The sequence below is a fragment of the Odontesthes bonariensis genome, chromosome 11, assembly GCF_027942865.1.
Source record: "Odontesthes bonariensis isolate fOdoBon6 chromosome 11, fOdoBon6.hap1, whole genome shotgun sequence".
Lineage (NCBI taxonomy): Eukaryota > Metazoa > Chordata > Actinopteri > Atheriniformes > Atherinopsidae > Odontesthes > Odontesthes bonariensis.
Window position 1 is genome coordinate 2181144 of NC_134516.1, and position 24138 is coordinate 2205281.

The 24138-nt window shown below is 47.3% G+C and overlaps 1 protein-coding gene across 1 annotated transcript; it reads right to left on the reverse strand.

The window, feature by feature from the left end:
* Nucleotides 1–223: 223 nt before the first annotated feature.
* Nucleotides 224–23450, reverse strand: LOC142391288 (adenylate cyclase type 8-like). Its single transcript, XM_075477056.1, has 21 exons — nt 23378–23450; nt 22657–22885; nt 22425–22574; nt 19118–19248; nt 15388–15499; nt 15160–15287; nt 10559–10717; nt 9277–9511; nt 6448–6636; nt 6264–6373; nt 4562–4754; nt 4339–4434; nt 4132–4259; nt 3807–3888; nt 3147–3305; nt 2920–3066; nt 2288–2380; nt 2093–2207; nt 1897–2021; nt 1730–1828; nt 224–626 (listed from the first exon to the last, which is right to left on the reverse strand). Exons 1-21 carry the CDS (start codon nt 23398–23400, stop codon nt 444–446), a joined length of 2886 nt encoding a protein of 961 aa, XP_075333171.1. The 5' UTR covers nt 23401–23450; the 3' UTR covers nt 224–443.
* Between the last annotated feature and the right edge of the window lie 688 nt (nt 23451–24138).

Below are 24138 nucleotides of genomic sequence, written 5' to 3' on the forward strand. Positions count from 1 at the left end.
TGATGTTAACTTGATGTTAGCCTGATGTTAGCCTGATGTTAACCTGGTGTTAGCCTGGTCCACTTCTCTGGGCTCGGCGGCGTTACTCGTAGAACACAAAATTAAATCCAGTTCAACAGGCAGGTTCATTTTATTTCAGTTTGACACGTTTAGATCTGTCTCAATAATCAGGAGGAATTAAAACCGTACAAAACAAAATGAACACTTCTGATGGCGCCCCCCGGTGGTGAGGGGGAGTAACTACACAAACGTTTCCTTTAAAGAGTCCTGCAGCGTTCTTCCCTCCTTCATCTTAAAGATGGAGGGTTAATTTTCTTTTCTCCACGTTAAGAAGAATGTTCTGCTGGAAACATCGAGCAGAGAAAGATTCCAGCACTAAGAGGACGAAGAAGGAGCCTTAATGGCGTCCTCCTCCTCTGAGCAGGAAGCTTAAACCTTCCCTCCTACCACGCCTCCACCAGGTGGAAGCCTCCGTTCTCCTCCCTCATCTTCTCCCTCTTCCTCGCCTGCACCAGCCCGTAGACTACAGCTCCCAGGGTGCTCCTGCTCTGGTTGAGGCCCCGCCCACCGCCGCGCTCCACCAAGCTGGACCGCTCGTCCCGGCTGCTCATGAAGAAGGTGCGAACCTGAAGCAGGTGTTTTACAAAATTAAAGCCTCTGAGCGACAAACTTTTACAAAATAAAAGCCTTTTGCTCACAGCCTTTTGCTTTACAAAATAAAAGCCTGTGAGCAACAGTCTTTTGCTTTACAAAATAAAAGCCTGTGAGCAACAGTCTTTTACAAAATAAAAGCCTGTGATCAACAGACTTTTACATAATAAAAGCCTGTGAGCAACAGACTTTTACAAAATAAAAGCCTGTGATCAACAGACTTTTACATAATAAAAGCCTGTGAGCAACAGACTTTCACAAAATAAAAGCCTTTGAGCAGAAGACTTTTACAAAAATAAAAGCCTATGATCAACAGACTTTTACAAAATAAAAGCCTGTGAGCAACAGACTTTTACAAAATAAAAGTCTCTGATCAACAGACTTTTACAAAATAAAAGCCTGTGAGCAGAAGACTTTTACAAAAATAAAAGCCTGTGATCAACAGACTTTTACAAAATAAAAGCCTGTGAGCAACAGACTTTTACAAAATAAAAGCATGTGAGCAGAAGACTTTTACAAAAATAAAAGCCTGTGAGCAACAGACTTTTACAAAATAAAAGCCTGTGAGCAGAAGACTTTTACAAAAATAAAAGCCTGTGAGCAACAGACTTTTACAAAATAAAAGCCTGTGAGCAACAGACTTTTACAAAATAAAAGAATGTGAGCAACAGTCTTTTACAAAATAAAAGCCTGTGAGCAACAGAGTTTTACATAATAAAAGCCTCTGAGCGACAGACTTTTACAAAATAAAAGCCTGTGAGCAACAGTCTTTTACAAAATAAAAGCCTGTGAGCAACAGAGTTTTACATAATAAAAGCCTCTGAGCGACAGACTTTTACAAAATAAAAGCCTGTGAGCAACAGACTTTACAAAATAAAAGCCTGTGAGCGACAGACCTTTACAAAATAAAATGAACAATAAAAACGGGTGTGTTAATGCGAGATAAAATATTTATCGGCGTTAAATAATTAACGAGTTAACTCGCCCAGCCCGAGTTTAAACAGATTAAAACTCTTTCCTTCATGTTAATCTTTGCCAGATTCATCGTTTTGTTATCATCGTGCACGTGGCGGCTCACCTTGCCTTGGCGTTCGCTGATGCCTTTGACATAAATGGCTCCTCTGAGCTGCCGTAGGAAGCCCCGTTCGACCAGAATAGAGCTGGTGGATTCAGGCACCTGAGGAAGGGGAGGAGCTTATCAACGCCACGCCAACACGGGCCCCTCCCACGGACGGCTGTGCTCACCTGAATCCTCCCGGTGACCCCGGTGCTCTCCATCCTGCTCGCCATGTTCACCGTGGAGCCCCAGATGTCGTACTGAGGTTTGGAGGCGCCGATCACGCCCGCGACCACCGGGCCGTGTGCGATGCCTGGAGGTCAGAGGTCACGCTGAGCTTCACCTACAGATGCAGATCGGTCTGTGTTCAGGTGTGAAACTCACCGACCCGCAGCTGGAAGTCGTTCCCCGTGTGCGTGTTGATGTGTTTCAGAGTTTCCTGCATGGCGAGGGCGAGCAGCACCAGCTCGCCGAGGTGGCGCCAGCCGTCCTCACAGTCCTGAGCACAAAGACACGGGTGAGGCCTTTGGCCACGCCTCTCACCTGTGTGTAAAGGTCACCTGTGGGAGCAGGTCTCACCTGTTTGTCAGGCGACAGGCCGGAGGCCACCATGTAGGAGCTGCCGTTGGTTTTGATCTTCTCCACCGCCTGGAAGTAACGCTCCTCCAGCAGCTGCAGACATGTTAGCCTGATGTTAGCCTGATGTTAGCCTGATGTTAGCCTAATGTTAGCCTGATGTTAGCCTCATGTTAGCCTGGTGTTAGCTAGGTGTTAGCCTGGTGTTAGCCTGGTGTTAGCCTGGTGTTAGCCTGATGTTAACCTGGTGTTAACCTGATGTTAGCATGATGTTAGCCTGATGTTAGCCTAATGTTAGCCTGATGTTAGCCTCATGTTAGCCTGGTGTTAGCTAGGTGTTAGCCTGGTGTTAGCCTGGTGTTAGCCTCATGTTAGCCTGATGTTAGCCTGGTGTTAGCCTGGTGTTAGCTTGGTGGTAGCCTGGTGTTAACCTGGTGTTAGCCTGGTGTTAGCCTGAGGTTAGCCTGGTGTTAGCCTGGTGGTAGCTTGGTGTTAGCCTGATGTTAGCTTGGTGGTAGCCTGATGTTAGCCTGGTGTTCGCCCGATGTAAGCCCGATGTTAGCATGATGTTAGCCTGATGTTAGCCTGGTACAGAGGCGTGCGTGCGTGCGTGCGTGGTTGCGTGCGTGCGCCACCTCGTCGAAGTCGCTGACGATGTGGTTGAGGAGGCGGAGACACTCGACGTGCTGGTGGACGAGCTCCTTCTGCTCGTAGAGCCGGGAGAATCCGGGCAGAGAGGCGAACAGCACGCCGACGCGCTCGTACGACTGCGAGTACAACTCCTGGTGAAACAAGCCCCGCCCACACTGAATGAGACACGCCCACACCACACCTTTCATTGTTAGGCGAGTGCGTCGGGTACCTCGCTGTTACTGTCGCTCTGCAGGAAGTGCTGCGCCACGTGGGCGGGCAGGATGTTCAGCAGCAGGCACTCGTTGTGCTCCCGCTGCTCCTTCATGTCCTCCACCTCCTTCCTCGCCTGGAGCCGCCACAGGAAGTCCAACCGGGCCGTCGCCTCAAGCTACCAACGAAGAAGAAGGTGAGTCGATACAACTCAGAGAGCACAAGGGTCCAAAAAGGGATGATACAGAGATGAAAAGGAGACCAGACGATGGCAAAGATGCTCAAGACGGCTTCAAAAAGACACAAATATATATATTAGTAAAAATAAGTAATATAGTAAAAATAAATGTAAAAAAAAAGTCAAATAAATGCAAAATAAATGTAAAAAAAAGTTTTAAAAAATGTTTAAAAAGATGTTTAAAAAAAAGTTAAATAAATGTAAACAATTTTTAAAATAAATGTAAAAAAAGTTTAAAAAAAAGTAAAATAGATATAAATAAATGTAAAAAAACAATGTTTAAAAAAAAGTAAAATAAATGTAACAAAAAATTTAAATCAAGGATTTTCTGAATTCCAGAGTAATCTGTTTAAAGCTGTAAAAGCAGCTGAGTGTTGACTTTAATCAGACTACAGAGATGATGAGCAGTTTCTTTATCACAGTAGTAGTTGTTCACTTCACCTGTCTGCTGTTATAGAGAACGGCCACCATGAACATCATCATGAGAACCGCACACACCCCCCTCCTGCACAGCTGATGGGAGCTGACCAGAAGGAAACCAGAAGGAAACCAGAAGGAAGCCAGAAGGAAGCCAGAAGGAAGCCAGAAGGAAGCCAGAAGGAAACCAGAAGGAAACCAGAAGGAAACCAGAAGGAAGCCAGAAGGAAACCAGAAGGAAGCCAGAAGGAAACCAGAAGGAAACAAAGCACACAAAGCACGGACAATATTTTCACCCATAAGCTCCAGTTTACATCCGTCCCACAGCACCTGAGCGCAGCACACGCACCTGTGGGTCTCCATGACGTAGGTGTAGAACACGGCGGCCACCGACAGCAGCGCCAGCTGCAGAACGCAGCTCAGCCGGAGGAAGACGGCGCAGGTAACCAGGGCGACCACGCCGCTCAGCACCATGTACTGTTGGCGAGGAAGGTCGCCGGTTACGGTCGCACCAACGGATACAGCACGATGAAGAGATCGATGTGTGCGCGTCTACCTTTGGGTGCGTGCAGATGTTGATGTCCGACCAGGCGGAGGTGGGCGGAGCCAGCGAGGAGTTGCCGCTGCCGACTTCCATGGAATCACACCAAAGCTAGAGAGAGATAAAGGAAGAAGGAAGAAGGAACATCTTGACTTCTCCTCAGGAAAGTCCTGAAAGTAACCTTTTTCTCCCGAGTCTTAACATACCACCTCTGATAAATGACGACAGTGAGACTCACGATGTCCGCCGAGGCGATCCCGAAGTTGACGGCGATGGCGGTGAGGGTGAACAGCGTGCGGGCGCTCTTAGTTTCGTGAAGCCAGCAGCAGAGCCACTGCAAGGGGGCGGGGCAACGCTTAAACTCCTCCCCCAGAGTCAGCAGCAGGAGCAGGAAGTAAACGCACCCGCTGACAACGAACTGCACCACCATCGGACACAACCTGCACGGATGATGGTTGGTCTGAACAGTTACATCAGGAGATGTGACCCGAAGTATTTGGTTTTACGCTGATGATGTTGTCTTATAGGTATGAAAGGTGTGAGAGCTGCAGGTCGTCTATAAATGTAAATAAACTCTAACGGCACAGATTAGCGCTCTTATTTTCTATCATTAGACATTTTCAACTTCATTTAGATGATAAAAAGCTAAATCTGAATTATCCCTGAATTACAGTGTCTTCGTGTTCAAAATGTTCCAGTAAACTGATGAAATGCTCAGTGATGTCGTTAGCTCATGCAGCTAAGGGGAAGTGTTTGGCCGTTAGCTCACGCAGCTAAGGGGAAGTGTTTGGCCGTTAGCTCATGCAGCTAAGGGGAAGTGTTTGGCCGTTAGCTCATGCAGCTAAGGGGAAGTGTTTGGCCGTTAGCTCATGTAGCTAACAGGAAGCTAAGGGGAAGTGTTTGGCCGTTAGCTCATGCAGCTAAGGGGAAGTGTTTGGCCGTTAGCTCACGCAGCTAAGGGGAAGTGTTTGGCCGTTAGCTCACGCAGCTAAGGGGAAGTGTTTGGCCGTTAGCTCACGCAGCTAAGGGGAAGTGTTTGGCCGTTAGCTCACGCAGCTAAGGGGAAGTGTTTGGCCGTTAGCTCACGCAGCTAAGGGGAAGTGTTTGGCCGTTAGCTCATGTAGCTAACAGGAAGCTAAGGGGAAGTGTTTGGCCGTTAGCTCACGCAGCTAAGGGGAAGTGTTTGGCCGTTAGCTCACGCAGCTAACAGGAAGTGTTTGACAGTTAGCTCACGCAGCTAAGGGGAAGTGTTTGGCCTTTAGCTCACGCAGCTAAGGGGAAGTGTTTGGCCGTTAGCTCACGCAGCTAAGGGGAAGTGTTTGGCCTTTAGCTCACGCAGCTAAGGGGAAGTGTTTGGCCGTTAGCTCACGCAGCTAAGGGGAAGTGTTTGGCCTTTAGCTCACGCAGCTAAGGGGAAGTGTTTGGCCGTTAGCTCACGCAGCTAAGGGGAAGTGTTTGGCCGTTAGCTCACGCAGCTAAGGGGAAGTGTTTGGCCGTTAGCTCACGCAGCTAAGGGGAAGTGTTTGGCCTTTAGCTCACGCAGCTAAGGGGAAGTGTTTGGCCGTTAGCTCACGCAGCTAAGGGGAAGTGTTTGGCCGTTAGCTCACGCAGCTAAGGGGAAGTGTTTGGCCGTTAGCTCACGCAGCTAAGGGGAATGTTTGGCCGTTAGCTCACGCAGCTAAGGGGAAGTGTTTGGCCGTTAGCTCACGCAGCTAAGGGGAAGTGTTTGGCCGTTAGCTCACGCAGCTAAGGGGAAGTGTTTGGCCTTTAGCTCACGCAGCTAAGGGGAAGTGTTTGGCCGTTAGCTCACGCAGCTAATGGGAAGTGTTTGGCCGTTAGCTCATGCAGCTAACAGGAAGTGTTTGACAGTTAGTCCCGTCTGTGAGTCATAAATATATCGCACCGATGTACCCAACAGTAAAACTCGGCTCGGGGGTGGACAGGTGTACCTCGGGGCGGGGATCAGCACCTGGACGGCCATCAGCAGTATGAGCAGGATGAAGGAACAAACCATGTTGGATTTGAAGAGTTCATCCCTCATCTGAGAGTACTACAAGACAAGAAAATCATCACCAAACTGCCAGTTACATGTCAAAACAAGCCCCGCCCACCAAGGGGAGTTACCATTCCCTCCATTTGGGAGTCCTTGAACACCTGTGTGAAGATGGTGATGTGCTCCTTCCTCATTCGCTCGCTGCTTCGAACTTCGATTGCCTGGCGAATCCTTTTGTTGACCTCCCGCGATCCCGAGTGCTGAACTGCAATCTGATTGGGCAGCTGGGTGAGCGAGCCGTTGGTGAAAGTGGCGAGGATCTATGGCGTGCCAGAAAGGACAAGAAGAGATCTGTAGTGAATCAGAGCAACCGGCTCGTCCCATTGGTCATTGCTTATGCAAACTTTGACGTCAACACAGCGCCGTGACGGTTTATATCAGTAGTGCTGAGACAATGGCGCCCGATACCACAGAAGAAGTCATTCACAATGTATGAAGAAACATAACAATTCAGTTTCAACTCCTCTGTTTCACTTTTAGGTGTTTACAACCCTTTAAGCCCCCCCCCCCCCCCCCCCCCCCACTGAAGAAAACAGGCTGAAAGTCTCCTTTAACACATCAGATCTGGTTTCTACCACCAGATAACTGACCTTTTATCCGAATTATCCCTGAATTACAGCCTCTTTGTGTTCATAATGTTCTAGTAAACTGATGAATGAAATAAAACGCAGTATCAGTGACACCGTTAGCTAATGGAAATATAGGAAAAGTATTGAGAATGAGGAGTCACGTGACTCCGGTCGGCCGGTCGGCCGGTCGGCCATGTTGGCAGAAGAATCTATTGGTTGCCAGGGGCAACGCCATTAACTTAACGGATATCTTCCCGCATTTGTCATTTCGGCAGGGCAGAGACTAATACAAAAGAAAGAAAGCAAAGCAATGCAGAGAGATAAGGCGAAAGCAAAGGGACCTTACAGGGACAAGCTTATTACAAGCGCAAAGCAGCGGTATTTGGAGAAACTGTCCAGCATCCAAAATATTGATCCTTACGAGCTCCCTGCAGCAGGTCAGACACCTGCTCTCCCTGATGCTGCATCCATTTAGGAAACCTAAAATAACGTATTTCGTTGTTCCTATGTTTCCCAAACGTATTATGTGAGGTACTGGAACAGTTCTTCACACAGCATTGATTTCCAGGCATGTTCTTGCAATTCCATACTGTTTACACTTACTGATTTAAAAACACACGCGTACAATGTAAACGAACGGAGAGAACGGCGTTTTCTCACTAGCATTCTGCCAACATGGCGGATAGGGGCGGGGCTCTGTACTATGACGACAACTCCTCATTCTCAATAGTAAAAATCATGCAAATAAAGGGAAGTGTTTGGCCGTCAGCTCATGCAGCTAACGGGAAGCGTTTGGCCGTTAGCTCATGCAGCTAACGGGAAGCGTTTGGCCGTTAGCTCACGCAGCTAACGGGAAGCGTTTGGCCGTTAGCTCACGCAGCTAACGGGAAGCGTTTGGCTGTTAGCTCATGCAGCTAATGGGAAGCGTTTGGCCGTTAGCTCACGCAGCTAACGGGAAGCGTTTGGCTGTTAGCTCATGCAGCTAATGGGAAGCGTTTGGCCGTTAGCTCATGCAGCTAACGGGAAGCGTTTGGCCGTTAGCTCACGCAGCTAACGGGAAGCGTTTGGCCGTTAGCTCACGCAGCTGACGGGAAGCGTTTGGCCGTTAGCTCACGCAGCTGACGGGAAGCGTTTGGCCGTTAGCTCAAGCAGCTAACGGGAAGCGTTTGGCCGTTAGCTCATGCAGCTAATGGGAAGCGTTTGGCCGTTAGCTCATGCAGCTAATGGGAAGCGTTTGGCCGTTAGCTCATGCAGCTAACGGGAAGTGTTTGGCCGTTAGCTCATGCAGCTGACGGGAAGCGTTTGGCCGTTAGCTCATGCAGCTGACGGGAAGCGTTTGGCCGTTAGCTCATGCAGCTGACGGGAAGCGTTTGGCCGTTAGCTCATGCAGCTGACGGGAAGCGTTTGGCCGTTAGCTCATGCAGCTAATGGGAAGCGTTTGGCCGTTAGCTCATGCAGCTAACGGGAAGTGTTTGGCCGTTAGCTCATGCAGCTGACGGGAAGCGTTTGGCCGTTAGCTCATGCAGCTAACAGGAAGAGTTTGGCCGTTAGCTCATGCAGCTAACAGGAAGCGTTTGGCCATTAGCTCATGCAGCTAACAGGAAGTGCTTGGCCGTTAGCTCATGCAGCTGACGGGAAGCGTTTGGCCGTTAGCTCATGCAGCTGACGGGAAGCGTTTGGCCGTTAGCTCATGCAGCTAACGGGAAGCGTTTGGCCATTAGCTCATGCAGCTAACAGGAAGCGTTTGGCCATTAGCTCATGCAGCTAACAGGAAGTGCTTGGCCGTTAGCTCACGCAACTAACGGGAAGTGTTTGGCTGTTAGCTCACGCAGCTAACGGGAAGTGTTTGGCCGTTAGCTCATGCAGCTAACAGGAAGCGTTTGGCCATTAGCTCATGCAGCTAACAGGAAGCGTTTGGCCATTAGCTCATGCAGCTAACAGGAAGTGCTTGGCCGTTAGCTCACGCAACTAACGGGAAGTGTTTGGCTGTTAGCTCATGCAGCTAACGGGAAGTGTTTGGCCGTTAGCTCACGCAACTAACGGGAAGTGTTTGGCTGTTAGCTCACGCAGCTAACGGGAAGTGTTTGGCCGTTAGCTCACGCAACTAACGGGAAGTGTTTGGCAGTTAATATCTGAATGGAAACCAGTGTGTCAGCAGTAATGAGGACTGGGTTTCTCTGAGTCCTGATGAAGAACCAGGGGGGATCAGACCCTCTGATGAGCCTGTTGGCCATCGAAGAGACAGATGTGCCAGATGCTGAGCCCACTGAGCTGCCGTACTTCTTCCTAACTGATGATTTCTGGACCCTAAAATATCTTCGTTGGACTCACAAAATTCATCCCCAGAATGTCTCCGAACGGCAGCTCGGCGCTCCATGTGGTCATGCTGTCATAGCTTGGGCGCCTGGCTTTCTGGGGTTTGGTCTCTTCCCGTGACCCCGGGCGGATCAGGTACGTGTCGATGTTGTGTTTCCGTAGAAACTCGCTGCGTTCCTGGCCACACCCCTTCTCCGCCTCGTAGATCCCGTCCAGGCAGTCCAGGGTGGCCTGTGAGATGTGAACCTGCCTGAGAGGAGACAAAGAGTTCAGATCCTGATCTAATAATCTCCTTACAGATACCCTCTGAACTGGGTTTCCATGAAGATACAGTTCAGCTGTAAGGATCAGAGGTGTCAGTTTCAACTCCTCTGTTTCACTTTTAGGTGTTTACAACCATTTTTAACCCTTTAAGCCTCCCCCCCACTCTGAATAAAACAGGCTGAAAGTCTCCTTTAACACATCAGATCTGGTTTCTACCACCAGATAACTGACCTTTTATCCGAATTATCCCTGAATTACAGCCTCTTTGTGTTCAAAATGTTCAAGTAAACTGATGAATGAAATAAAACGCAGTATCAGCGACGCCGTTAGCTCATGCAGCTAACAGGAAGCATTTGGCCGTTAGCTCATGCAGCTAACATTAAGTGTTTCACCGTTAGCTTATGCAGCTAACAGGAAGTGTTTCACCATTAGCTCATGCAGCTAACAGGAAGAGTTTCACCGTTAGCTCATGCAGCTAACAGGAAGAGTTTCACCGTTAGCTCATGCAGCTAACAGGAAGTGTTTGGCCGTTAGCTCATGCAGCTAACAGGAAGTTATTCACCTTTAGCTCATGCACCTAACAGGAAGTGTTTGGCCGTTAGCTCATGCAGCTAACAGGAAGAGTTTCACCGTTAGCTCATGCAGCTAACAGGAAGAGTTTCACCGTTAGCTCATGCAGCTAACAGGAAGTGTTTGGCCGTTAGCTCATGCAGCTAACAGGAAGTGTTTCACCTTTAGCTCATGCACCTAACAGGAAGTGTTTGGCCGTTAGCTCATGCAGCTAACAGGAAGTGTTTCACCGTTAGCTCATGCAGCTAACAGGAAGTGTTTAGCCGTTAGCTCAAACAATAAATAAAAACAGATATGTGTTTCACACAGAGCTTTGTTTTTATTACAATGATGTTACATCTCACAGCTGTAGGGGGCGCTAAAGATCAGAAATGAGCCAAATTCTCTGGTGTTCCTTTAAAAGTACCAACTTTTCAGCAGCTGGTACAGGGTTAAAGTGACGGTGTAGTTTCGTGTGTCTGACCCTGGCACTCCGGCAGCCTCCAGACTGTTGGCGATGTCCACGTCCCAGCTCCAGATGTCGAACTGCCACTTCTGGAGACCCATCACGCCACAGAGGACGGAGCCCGAGTGCACGCCGATCCGCATGTCCACCTCCTGCTGCAGCTCCCGCCGAACGTACCTGCAACACGTCACGCACGGGTCACTGTGGCGCCCCGAGGGAACGGCGAGCAGGTGGCGCTGTTACCGTACGCTGTTACCGTACGCTGTTACCGTACGCTGTTACCGTACGCTGTTACCGTACGCTGTTACCGTATGCTGTTACCGTGTGGTGTTACCGTGTGGTGTTACCGTATGGTGTTACCGTCTGGTGTTACCGTGTGGTGTTACCGTGTGCTGTTACCGTATGGTGTTACCGTCTGGTGTTACCGTGTGGTGTTACCGTGTGGTGTTACCGTGTGGTGTTACCGTACATTGTTACCGTATGCTGTTACCGTACGTTGTTACCGTACGCTGTTACCGTATGTATGCTGTTACCGTGTGGTGTTACCGTATGTACGGTGTTACCGTATGTACGCTGTTACCGTATGTACGCTGTTACCGTATGGTGCTACCGTACAGTGTTACCGTGTTACCGTATGCTGTTACCGTACATTGTTACCGTATGCTGTTACCGTATGCTGTTACCGTACGCTGTTACCGTACGCTGTTACTGTATGTATGCTGTTACCGTGTGGTGTTACCGTATACTGTTACCGTACGCTGTTACCGTACGCTGTTACCGTACGCTGTTACCATACGCTGTTACTGTATGTATGGTGTTACCGTGTGGTGTTACCGTATGCTGTTACCGTATGGTGTTACCGTATGGTGTTACCGTATGGTGTTACCGTATGCTGTTACCGTATGGTGTTACCGTATGGTGTTACCGTATGGTGTTACCGTATGGTGTTACCGTGTTACCGTATGGTGTTACCGTATGCTGTTACCGTATGGTGTTACCGTGTTACCGTATGCTGTTACCGTATGGTGTTACCGTATGGTGTTACCGCATGGTGTTACCGTGTGGTGTTACCGTGTTACCGTATGGTGTTACCGTATGGTGTTACCGTATGGTGTTACCGTGTTACCGTATGCTGTTACCGTATGGTGTTACCGTGTGGTGTTACCGTGTTACCGTATGGTGTTACCGTATGGTGTTACCGTGTGGTGTTACCGTGTTACCGTATGGTGTTACCGTATGGTGTTACCGTGTTACCGTATGGTGTTACCGTATGCTGTTACCGTGTTACCGTATGCTGTTACCGTATGCTGTTATCGTGTTACCGTATGCTGTTACCGTATGGTGTTACCGTATGGTGTTACCGCATGGTGTTACCGTGTGGTGTTACCGTATGCTGTTATCGTGTTACCGTATGCTGTTACCGTATGGTGTTACCGTATGGTGTTACCGCATGGTGTTACCGTGTGGTGTTACCGTATGCTGTTACCGTATGCTGTTACCGTGTGGTGTTACCGTGTGCTGTTACCGTATGGTGTTACCGTGTGGTGTTACCGTGTTACCGTATGGTGTTACCGTATGGTGTTACCGTGTTACCGTATGCTGTTACCGTATGGTGTTACCGTATGCTGTTACCGTGTTACCGTATGCTGTTACCGTATGGTGTTACCGTGTTCCCGTATGCTGTTACCGTATGCTGTTACCGTGTTACCGTATGCTGTTACCATATGCTGTTACCGTATGGTGTTACCGTGTTACCGTATGGTGTTACCGTATGGTGTTACCGTGTTACCGTATGGTGTTACCGTATGCTGTTACCGTGTTACCGTATGCTGTTACCGTATGCTGTTACCGTATGGTGTTACCGTGTTACCGTATGCTGTTACCGTATGCTGTTACCGTGTTACCGTATGCTGTTACCGTATGCTGTTACCGTATGCTGTTACCGTGTTACCGTATGCTGTTACCGTATGCTGTTACCGTGTTACCGTATGCTGTTACCGTATGGTGTTACCGTGTTACCGTATGCTGTTACCGTATGCTGTTACCGTGTTACCGTATGCTGTTACCGTATGCTGTTACCGTATGGTGTTACCGTGTTACCGTATGCTGTTACCGTATGGTGTTACCGTGTTACCGTATGCTGTTACCGTATGCTGTTACCGTATGCTGTTACCGTGTTACCGTATGCTGTTACCGTATGCTGTTACCGTGTTACCGTATGCTGTTACCGTATGGTGTTACCGTGTTACCGTATGCTGTTACCGTATGCTGTTACCGTGTTACCGTATGCTGTTACCGTATGCTGTTACCGTATGCTGTTACCGTATGCTGTTACCGTGTTACCGTATGGTGTTACCGTATGGTGTTACCGTGTTACCGTATGGTGTTACCGTATGCTGTTACCGTGTTACCGTATGCTGTTACCGTATGCTGTTACCGTATGGTGTTACCGTGTTACCGTATGCTGTTACCGTATGCTGTTACCGTGTTACCGTATGCTGTTACCGTATGCTGTTACCGTATGCTGTTACCGTGTTACCGTATGCTGTTACCGTATGCTGTTACCGTGTTACCGTATGCTGTTACCGTATGCTGTTACCGTGTTACCGTATGCTGTTACCGTATGGTGTTACCGCATGGTGTTACCGTGTGGTGTTACCGTATGCTGTTACCGTATGCTGTTACCGTGTGGTGTTACCGTGTGCTGTTACCGTATGCTGTTACCGTATGCTGTTACTGTGTTACCGTATGCTGTTACCGTATGGTGTTACCGCATGGTGTTACCGTGTGGTGTTACCGTATGCTGTTACGGTATGCTGTTACCGTGTGGTGTTACCGTGTGCTGTTACCGTATGCTGTTACCGTATGCTGTTACCGTGTTACCGTATGCTGTTACCGTATGGTGTTACCGTATGGTGTTACCGTATGGTGTTACCGTATGGTGTTACCGTGTTACCGTATGGTGTTACCGTATGGTGTTACCGTGTTACCGTATGGTGTTACCGTATGGTGTTACCGTGTGGTGTTACCGTGTTACCGTATGGTGTTACCGTATGGTGTTACCGTATGGTGTTACCGTGTGGTGTTACCGTATGGTGTTACCGTGTGGTGTTACCGTGTTACCGTATGGTGTTACCGTATGGTGTTACCGTATGCTGCTACCGTGTTACCGTATGCTGTTACCGTATGGTGTTACCGTGTGCTGTTACCGTATGGTGTTACCGTATGCTGTTACCGTATGCTGTTACCGTGTTACCGTATGCTGTTACCGTATGGTGTTACCGCATGGTGTTACCGTGTGGTGTTACCGTGTTACCGTATGGTGTTACCGTATGGTGTTACCGTGTTACCGTATGGTGTTACCGTATGGTGTTACCGTGTTACCGTATGGTGTTACCGTATGGTGTTACCGTGTTACCGTATGATGTTACCGTATGGTGTTACCGTATGGTGTTACCGTGTGGTGTTACCGTATGGTGTTACCGTATGGTGTTACCGTATGGTGTTACCGTATGGTGTTACCGTGTTACCGTATGGTGTTACCGTGTTACCGTATGGTGTTACCGTATGGTGTTACCGTATGGTGTTACGGTGTTACCGTATGGTGTTACCGTGTTACCGTATGGTGTTACCGTGTTACCGTATGGTGTTACCGTATGGTGTTACCGTATGGTGTTACGGTGTTACCGTATGGTGTTACGGTGTTACCGTATGGTGTTACCGTATGGTGTTACCGTGTTACCGTATGCTGTTACCGTATGCTGTTACCGTATGGTGTTACCGTGTTACCGTATGCTGTTACCGTGTTACCGTATGCTGTTACCGTATGCTGTTACCGTATGGTGTTACCGTGTTACCGTATGCTGTTACCGTGTTACCGTATGCTGTTACCGTGTTACCGTATGGTGTTACCGTGTTACCGTATGCTGTTACCGTGTGGTGTTACCGTGTTACCGTATGGTGTTACCGTATGCTGTTACCGTATGGTGTTACCGTGTTACCGTATGGTGTTACCGTATGGTGTTACCGTATGGTGTTACCGTGTTACCGTGTTACCGTATGGTGTTACCGTATGGTGTTACCGTATGGTGTTACCGTATGCTGTTACCGTATGGTGTTACCGTGTTACCGTATGGTGTTACCGTGTTACCGTATGCTGTTACCGTATGCTGTTACCGTGTTACCGTATGCTGTTACCGTATGGTGTTACCGTGTTACCGTATGGTGTTACCGTGTTACCGTATGGTGTTACCGTGTTACCGTATGCTGTTACCGTGTTACCGTATGCTGTTACCGTGTTACCGTATGCTGTTACCGTGTTACCGTATGGTGTTACCGTGTTACCGTATGCTGTTACCGTGTTACCGTATGGTGTTACCGTGTTACCGTATGCTGTTACCGTATGGTGTTACCGTGTTACCGTATGCTGTTACCGTGTGGTGTTACCGTGTTACCGTATGGTGTTACCGTGTTACCGTATGGTGTTACCGTGTTACCGTATGGTGTTACCGTGTTACCGTATGCTGTTACCGTGTGGTGTTACCGTGTTACCGTATGCTGTTACCGTGTGGTGTTACCGTGTTACCGTATGGTGTTACCGTGTGGTGTTACCGTGTTACCGTATGGTGCTGATCATGCTGAGGCCCATCTCCACGCAGCAGCGGGCGTGTCCTCGCTGAGGCTTCGGGACGCCTGAGACGCAGTAGTAACAGTCGCCCAGGATCTTGATGCGCAGACACTGGTGCTCCTGCAGGGACACAAGGACGGACTCAGCGTCTGTTCTCCATCACCGAGCCAGAAACCAGAAACAATCTGAGGACACGCTTTGGCGGGCGGGGGGGTCTGACCTCGGCCAGCCTGTCGAAGCGTCCGAAGAGCTCGTTGAGAGTTTTAACGAGTTCCTGAGCCGAAAGGATCAACGACAGCGACGTGAAGCCGATGATGTCGGCGAACAGGATGCTGCAGAAACACGAAGCGTTCAGATTAACTGATTAATGAGTTGTTAATGATCTGGACAAATTTTATCTCAAAACTTAGGCATTTTCGTCCTCTTTCACACAAAGTCACACTCATTGACCTCTGCCACACAGATTTAGTCCTTCCAACTGACATTATAAACGGCTAAACTGATAAAATCAATGTGTAAAAATGATTTTAAAACTGCCATAAAAAACGAGCCACAGATAGTAGCCGAATGAAAATTACACCGCTGGCTTCTGCCGTCCCTTGGGGCGCTCACGGTTCAAAAATTATCCGGATACGGCATTTACTTTTCGAACTGTGACTGTTTGTTCGAGAAAGTAGGCAACAGTGAAAAGTAGTGTGATTTTAAACAGCACAATAGTCTGTGTCAGTTGGAGCTGCTCGCATGCTAACGAGCTGTCTCCTAGCAACAAGCTTAACAGCCTGCTCAGGGCTGAGACAGAGACCACAGCCCTTTTACAGACAGCCGTTCCACTTCCTATTCGCCCCATTATACAAAATTTGGCTGCAGTTCAGTTGATTTTCTCTGGGGGCGCTGGCGAGCGAGTGCAGAATGAGATTGGCCATAGGGCTGGCGCTAATAACTCAAAAAATGTCCCCGCTAGCGGCTGAAACCTGAAAATAATACTGTGATTTCTGACAGAGGGATGTGGATTTATATAGAAAGTACAATAACCTGGGAGTTATATCTTTCTGTTTTCTTACAGGTCTGGCATTTGCGAGTCAGTCTCCGCTAGCATCTAGCTAACGGAATCTGAAGAACGCACGGCTGATTACGACCGGCTGCTTTACGGCACTCGTCCACTGTGCCAGAGTGCTAACCTGGTGCTGCTAACAACAACCAAAGCTAAACCAGAGGCTAGTCAGAGAGTATGTAAAAGGGCTGTGCTGAATTCTGTAACTATTTGAGCTAACACCTCTCTGCTAGCTCAGCGCTAGGACTGACCATGCCGTAAAGTGATGCCACATGCGTGACGTCACTCGGGATGCAATACTGACAATAAATGTGTATTTTTAAAAAATCTAGTGAGTCTAAAAAATCAAACCAAGAGCCGTTTGAAAGGATAATTTATCCTGCCTTTAGGAAAATTAAAATGAAAAAATATAAAAAATTCTATCCAAAGCAATGGCTGCATCTAAGGTGGATCTCATAGTACCACCACAGAGTTCTGCCTGCTCTGCACTGCTTCGTTGGCGCCCCCTAGAGTGCAGTACCACCCGGAAAAAGCCGCCAGCTTTCTCTCTCCTCATAATAGAGACTCTCTGCATTGACTGCTTAGGAGGAAAAAGCCAAGATGGAGCCATTTTGGAGCCATATTGGGCCTTCCAGATGCCTTTTGCAAGTACCCACAATGCATTGGGAAAATGCATTGAAAAGCACTTAATATTAAGCACTTAAGCATGTTTAAAATGGCATAAAAACTGTATTTTACACAGGACCTTGATAAAAATGACATAAATGTCTCCCCCATTTAGGGACTGGCAGAAGCGCAAAATTGAATAGGAAAATCGATTGAAAAGCACAAAATGAGGCCATTTTGAAAATGCCATTAAAACTGTATTTTAAACAGGAAAAAATGACATAACTGTCTACATCAGACCTATCTTTGGAATTGTGGGTCTCGCAGAGTATTGATGGGATTTTCGGCTCTTTTTCGAGATGCGGCTCTAATGGCTCTTCTTACTGTGGAGAGCCGGCTCGTTCGGCTCCCAAACGGCTCCCCATATATACAGTATATATTTACATTATTAATTAATTGATAGCGTAAACCTAATTTTATAACGTTTTGTTTCATTATTGACATTTTTAAGCCCTTGTAAAAATGCTGCATAACAATGCTTTATAAATGAAAGTTTTATTATAACCAATTAAATGATCACAAAATAGCACCACATCCACAAAAATAACTTAAAATAAATTAAACAGTTATAAATACAAACACCCACCACAATACGAAAAAGTATCAAAGCAGCACACGCTTGACATGAGGGCAGCAGAGGAAAGGATAACAGTGGACAAACTTTTTTTCAGTGTTTCCACGTCACCTTATTAATTGAAAGCTGCGTGTGATTGGTCAGATGTGTGGAGCCCACGCTTGACATGAGGGCAGTGGAGACATTAAGGCACCGACCGAGGAAAAAAACTCTCCGTCTAGCACTGGCAGAAGCAGAGCAAAACGAGCAAGGAGAGGGAGAGTGAGGGGGAGGGGAGAGACAGCGAGGAACCGAAGTACAAAAAAAACGACGTGGGGAAAAAACTGTCGGCTCTGTGGCACTTGCAGAACATAAGCGCAACGACAGGGAGGCGGAGAGACGGAGAGATACTGAAAGAAAAAAACGGCTCCCATCGTTCACTTCAGAGCCGGCTCTTAGAGCCGGATCGTTCGCGACTGACACATCACTATCGCAGAGGAGAACATCGATTGAAAAGCACTTAAATAGCCCCAAAATGCATTGTGACAATGCCATAAAAGCTGTAATTTAAACAGGACCTTGATAAAAATGACATGGCTGTCTACAGCAGACCTGTCTTATGAGTTTTGGGTCTCGCAGAGGCCCAAAATTCAATGGGAAAATCGATTGAAAAGCACTTAACGAGCCCCAGAATGCATTTTAAAATGCCAAAAAACCTGTTTTTTGAACTGATGATTAACTAATGGATTAATGAAACGCACCGAGCAGAACTGTGTGTTTACCTGTTGTCTTTGTAGTAGTGGATGTAGATCTGATGGAACCGTGTGTTTACCTGTTGTCTTTGTAGTGGTGGATGTAGATCTTATGGAACCGTGTGGTTACCTGTTGTCTTTGTAGTGGTGGATGTAGATCTGATGGAACCGTGTGTTTACCTGTTGTCTTTGTAGTGGTGGATGTAGATCTTATGGAACCGTGTGGTTACCTGTTGTCTTTGTAGTGGTGGATGTAGATCTTATGGAACCGTGTGGTTACCTGTTGTCTTTGTAGTGGTGGATGTAGATCTTATGGAACCGTGTGGTTACCTGTTGTCTTTGTAGTGGTGGATGTAGATCTTATGGAACCGTGTGTTTACCTGTTGTCTTTGTAGTGGTGGATGTAGATCTTATGGAACCGTGTGTTTACCTGTTGTCTTTGTAGTGGTGGATGTAGATCTTATGGAACTGTGTGTTTACCTGTTGTCTTTGTAGTGGTGGATGTAGATCTTATGGAACTGTGTGTTTACCTGTTGTCTTTGTAGTGGTGGATGTAGATCTTATGGAACTGTGTGGTTACCTGTTGTCTTTGTAGTGGTGGATGTAGATCTTATGGAACTGTGTGGTTACCTGTTGTCTTTGTAGTGGTGGATGTAGATCTTATGGAACTGTGTGTTTACCTGTTGTCTTTGTAGTGGTGGATGTAGATCTTATGGAACTGTGTGTTTACCTGTTGTCTTTGTAGTGGTGGATGTAGATCTTATGGAACTGTGTTTACCTGTTGTCTTTGTAGTGGTGGATGTAGATCTTATGGAACTGTGTGGTTACCTGTTGTCTTTGTAGTGGTGGATGTAGATCTTATGGAACCGTGTGTTTACCTGTTGTCTTTGTAGTGGTGGATGTAGATCTTATGGAACTGTGTGTTTACCTGACGTCTTTGTAGTGGTGGATGTAGATCTTATGGAACTGCTGGGGCAGAACATATTCCTCCATGGTCGTCATGTCGGCGATCATCTCCAAAACCAGAAATCGCGGCAGGACGGACATCACCAGGCGCTCCTGAAAGCACAACGATGATTATTTAAAGAGCAACGACTGAAGATATCATGACAACAACGTGAAACTGAGCTCTTAATGAGTTGGTTTCTGAAGAGAAAGTGACTCTCTCTGACAAAACTGAGGAATCAGTTTGGACCGGAGTCGAGGAGCGACCAGAGAGGCTCAAACAGCTCAAACATCTGGAGGAAGGCGGTGTGTTTACGGACGTTAGCCGCCATCAACATCTGGACACCCGTTACATGCTGCCATTCAGACATTGACGTTCAATTGTCGGAATGGTGACATTTTTTTAAGAAATGAAACGTCCCGTCATTCCGAATTTCATTTTTTCTTTTGTCGGAATGGCGGTATGATTTTTTCTTTTCAACATACCACCATTCCGACACGCGATTTCAGCACCACACGCGTGGACAGCTCGCCATGCAATAATAGGGCTGCACCAGCTACAAATGCCCGAGAGAGAGAGACATTCCAACACGCAAGTCAAGCAAGACTGATCGCACCCACTCAGAAATTTACTGATGATGAGGGCTGACGAGGGGCTCGTTGTGTAGCCAATATTTCATTTGGCAGTGTAAAACGGATGCTATTTGTTTTTGTGACAATTGCCTCAATTTATTTTACCTTAAACCACTGAGAATGCTGTCAAAGTGAAGCCTCACAACAGCTGGTAGGCTAGATCTTTATCAGGACAATGGACACTTGGGTTCACCGGCAGATAAAATGTCTTAAATTTCGCCGATTTTCGAAGAGTGGCATTAAATTTCATCTGGGCGGAATGAAAGAAAGATATGTCTGGAGAGAGCTTTTGTGTGTGCGCGAGTACTTCTGGTGAAAACTTCCGGTGATTTGACAGCTAGGGCGTCAGGTTAGGGCCAGTGGCCGTAAACAAAGGTTATCTTAGCTAGGAAATTGTTTTTGAATTGGCTCTATATGAACGAATTGGATTATTTTATTAATTATGATTATTATTAATTAATTGAATTCCAATTGGCTTGAATTGGACTTACTATCTAAGTGCCTTGAGATGACATTTGTTGTATTTGGCGCTATATAAATAAAAATGAATTGAATTGAATTGAATTATAGCCGAGAAGAAAGATGATAACATAACGTAGCTAAAAAGACTAGCTTTCTTCAGTAGCCTAATGCTTACCGATTTAGCAAGCCTAGCAGCCTCGTTGCTAATGCTAGCCGCCGTAATGTTACCAACCATACCCGACGTCAAGGAGTTGGCTGAGCAGGTTATGGAGGGGCTGGCAGAGTTAACTTCATAATGGGTGAGTGCAGGTTTCATTCACTTGTTTTCATTCTTTCACAGGATTGATTCACTTCATTGGTTTATCCGGTTGCTGGCCGCCGAGCCATTATGTGTCTGGGTTTGTGTAGGTTACTGATCATGGTTGTTAGCAGTCGATAGTCAGGTTGTGTGATGTGTGTGTATTTTTTCTATGGGTACATGCCATTGACTGAGCGGTCTGTGCTCGTTTTTTATTTTTATTTAATTAGATTGGAAATACTAATTAATACTGAGGGGGAGGCTGGTCCCGGGGAAAATTGCCAGGGCCGATTTTTTTTTCCCAGTCCGACCCTGACAGCTCCCAACAAGTGTCGGAATGGTGGTATCAAAGTGTCGGTATGGCGGGATGTCGCAGTGGCGTCATGTCTGAGTGACGGGATGTCGGAATGCCGGTTGCATACCCTGGACACCTGCTGTGTGATTGAATGCAGAAACACAGACCTGATGAAGCTGTTCTCCAGCTCTATATACAGATACAGATAGTTCCTCTGTTGATCCCAGAGGGAAACAGGTTAGCATGTAGCTGTAAGCTAGCAGCAGATGCTAGCAAACAATGCTTTCTCATCAACAGTAATGGACCAAGCCGGAGATGTGCTAAGCTAAGCTGTTAGCTGCACACTACCATCTTTAACTATAAAGATCTCAGTATGCTACTCCTTCACTATCGGCCAATCCGACTCCGTGGTCACTAAACCTTTCGAAGTTCTCCGTCGGGCTTTCGGATACCCAAGGCAGTTCACCTCCCGATCAGTAGGCGGCGCTCAGTAGACGACCTAATTTCGCGACGTCTATGGTGAAAGTCGTTGATTGATTGTACACCTTCCAGCTCCGTTCCACTCCTCACAGTGAACGATGGCGACCGAGAGAGGTCGGCTGTGTTCGAAACCGCATACTACATACTACATACCGCATACTACATACTACATACTACATACTCATCGATCAGACAGTATGCAGAGCTTTTACCCACAATGCATTTCACTCCTGCCCGAGCCGAAATCAGTCGGCCTGAAGCTGATTTCCCTTAAGCTCTAAACTCTGTAAACTTTAGCAACATTTGAAACATTTTCAGGTGAGAAAGTAGTCGTTTAGATCCCCAACCTGTTGAAAACCTGACAAAATACCGGCTGTTTACAATTTTGTTCCCACGAATTCGGCGCTACTAAAGCTAGCCGCAGTGAGCAACGCACTTCCGGTTATTTTCACAAAATAAAATACCCGTTGCCTTTTATCATAGGGAAAGCCATTACCATACAATTGGTGCTTTTGTTTTGAAAACAGGAAGTGAACCTACCCTCGTTGTAGCTAGCTTGAAACTGCTGTTTTGACAGAAAATGACGATCGGCGACGTCACGTTACGTTGCATCTTGGGTAGTTTGAGTATGAGTAGTAACCTCATGATGCATACCCAACATTTCGAGGAATCTAGTATGCATCCGGGAACTTCTCGCTTACTCAAACTCGCATACTAACTCAGAAAGTTAGTAGGAGTAGTAGGAGAAGTATGCGGTTTGGAACACAGCCAAAGACTGTTGTTGGAGTTGGAGCTCAACCAAATGTTGACCGGCACACAGTAAACTCTTTCAGAAATAGCGGTGTTGTTGTTCTGAGAGGAAGGAGCTAAACCGGAAAAGAGATTCCGGAAATGTTGTTGTTAGCCGACCAATCACAAGCCTTGCGGTCTCCGCGAGTCTCCGTCTCCTCGACGGGTAGATAGATAGATAGGAGTGTTGGCCGACGCATGCTAGAGACGAGGAGGGTCTCCGTAGGCGACCATAAAAGTTGAAAAAAACTAAACACGCTTTAAGAGTGAAGTCATCTTCAGGTGTTCTTAAAGACACGCACCCTCTCTTTGGGGGCGGGGCTTAGACTCTACCTGTCTTTGGTTCTCCCTCTCCAATCGGACTCGTCCCTCGATGCAGCGCCGGGTCTCCAAGAAACTCTGCCGCCGGGTCCGGTCCGACAGGTAGTGAATGAACAGCCCCGCGGTGTTCATGGCCAGGTACAGCAGCGCATTGGACAACACCTGCGCAGGTAAAACCAGACGGTTACTCATCTGCCACCAAACCATCGGTAAGAACGGGTAGGAGGACGCCAAGGTTCCCAACCTTTCGGACGAAAGTCTGGTTGCCGTAGTGGGAGCAGAGGTCCACCACGAGGTGCAGGGTGGAGGTGGTGCCCCCGCAGATGATGGACCAGAGCAGTGGGAGGGGCAGCAGGGTGTAGGTGGAGAACAGGGTGAAGAAGACGTACCAGGAGTGGTCGCTCTCAGCCCAGCTGAACACACCCACCAGCACCTGGACGGTCTGAGACGCCCAGCTGACCACCGACAGGTACCTGAGACAGGTGGGGCACAGGTGAGGGGGATAGACCGGTTTCACTGGAAAAAATCTAAATCTTACCAAGTATATTTGTCTCATTGAGTATCTCATTACACTTAATATGAGACACAACTGCCTAACAAGCACCATTTCAGCCAGATATAGGGACTTGTTTTAATACAATACATCTGGAATATCTTGTTAAATGAAAAAGTCTTGAAAACAAATTGTTTTGAGTCACATTTCATATGAAACAAGCTTTTTTTTTACATTTGAAGAGGTTTTTAAGCTAATTTCAAGATCACTTTTATCTCAAAAGTCCTAAATACAGTATCACATTTTATTTCAAGAAATCTTGACAAGCCGATTTTCACTAGTTCCATTGGCAGATTTTTTTTGCTTATTTCAAGCAAAAACGTCTTTTATTTGTTGTTTATTTTACTTATTTTTGGAGGGGCATTTTTTCCAGTGTTACTGCCGACCACTCTGACGTAGGAAGCCAGCGTACCTGAGCACCTGTGGTGATGACATCACCTCCTTCTTGGTCAGCGCCAGCACAAAGATGGCCGCCCACAGGACGATCGACAGGCCCGTCAGCCAGTCGCAGGCCACGCCCCCCCAGCCCGGCGGCCACGTCAGCAGCAGCAGGAGCAGCCGGGTCAGGATGTCGATGACGTTGGTGACGACCAACGACGTTCTTCTATGAGCCGAGGAGAACTGCTGGTAGAGTTGCTCCAGGTCCGCGGACCTGATGAGTTCAGGGAGATTTAAGAGTCAGAGCAACAACGTTCAACAGATTCCTCACCGACGATTCAGATTCAGCAGAATATTTGAGATCTTGCGTAGTTTGAAACAGCAAAACGTTGAAGCGTTGAGCTTCTTTGACGTGTTTATGTTCGCTTTTCTTTGCTTCATCTCGATTCAACATGGCTCCAGAGGGGTGTTTCACACTTTTTACACTCGTATAATCCAAGTTAGTGGGGTCAGTTTGATGTTGGGATCAGGGGTACAGCTCTGGAATCTAACTTCTTAACCTTTTATCTGAGAATCGCTCTGTGGCGTTCCTCAGGGCTCAAGTCGGGGCCCTTTTGTTCTTCTACAATTACAAGTGTCCACGGATGACACCCAAACCAATCCTGTAACTTGGTCCCAATATTTTTTTATCTATCTTATAATCTGCTTCATCGTTATGTCTTCAGTTTCCTTCAGGTAAAAAATTGTTGAGAACAACTCAAATCAACGTATTAGCTGGAAATTCTAACATGAAAG

Excerpts from the sequence above, each read along its gene's own strand:
- LOC142391288 (XM_075477056.1), bottom strand. The coding sequence starts at position 23,400 with ATGTCATCACCACAGGTGCTCAG. Across the intron at positions 3,067-3,146 it reads AGAGCGACAGTAACAGCGAG|GAGTTGTACTCGCAGTCGTA; the intron begins GTACCCGACGCA and ends TTGTTTCACCAG. Across the intron at positions 2,208-2,287 it reads GCCTGTCGCCTGACAAACAG|GACTGTGAGGACGGCTGGCG; the intron begins GTGAGACCTGCT and ends CTTTGTGCTCAG.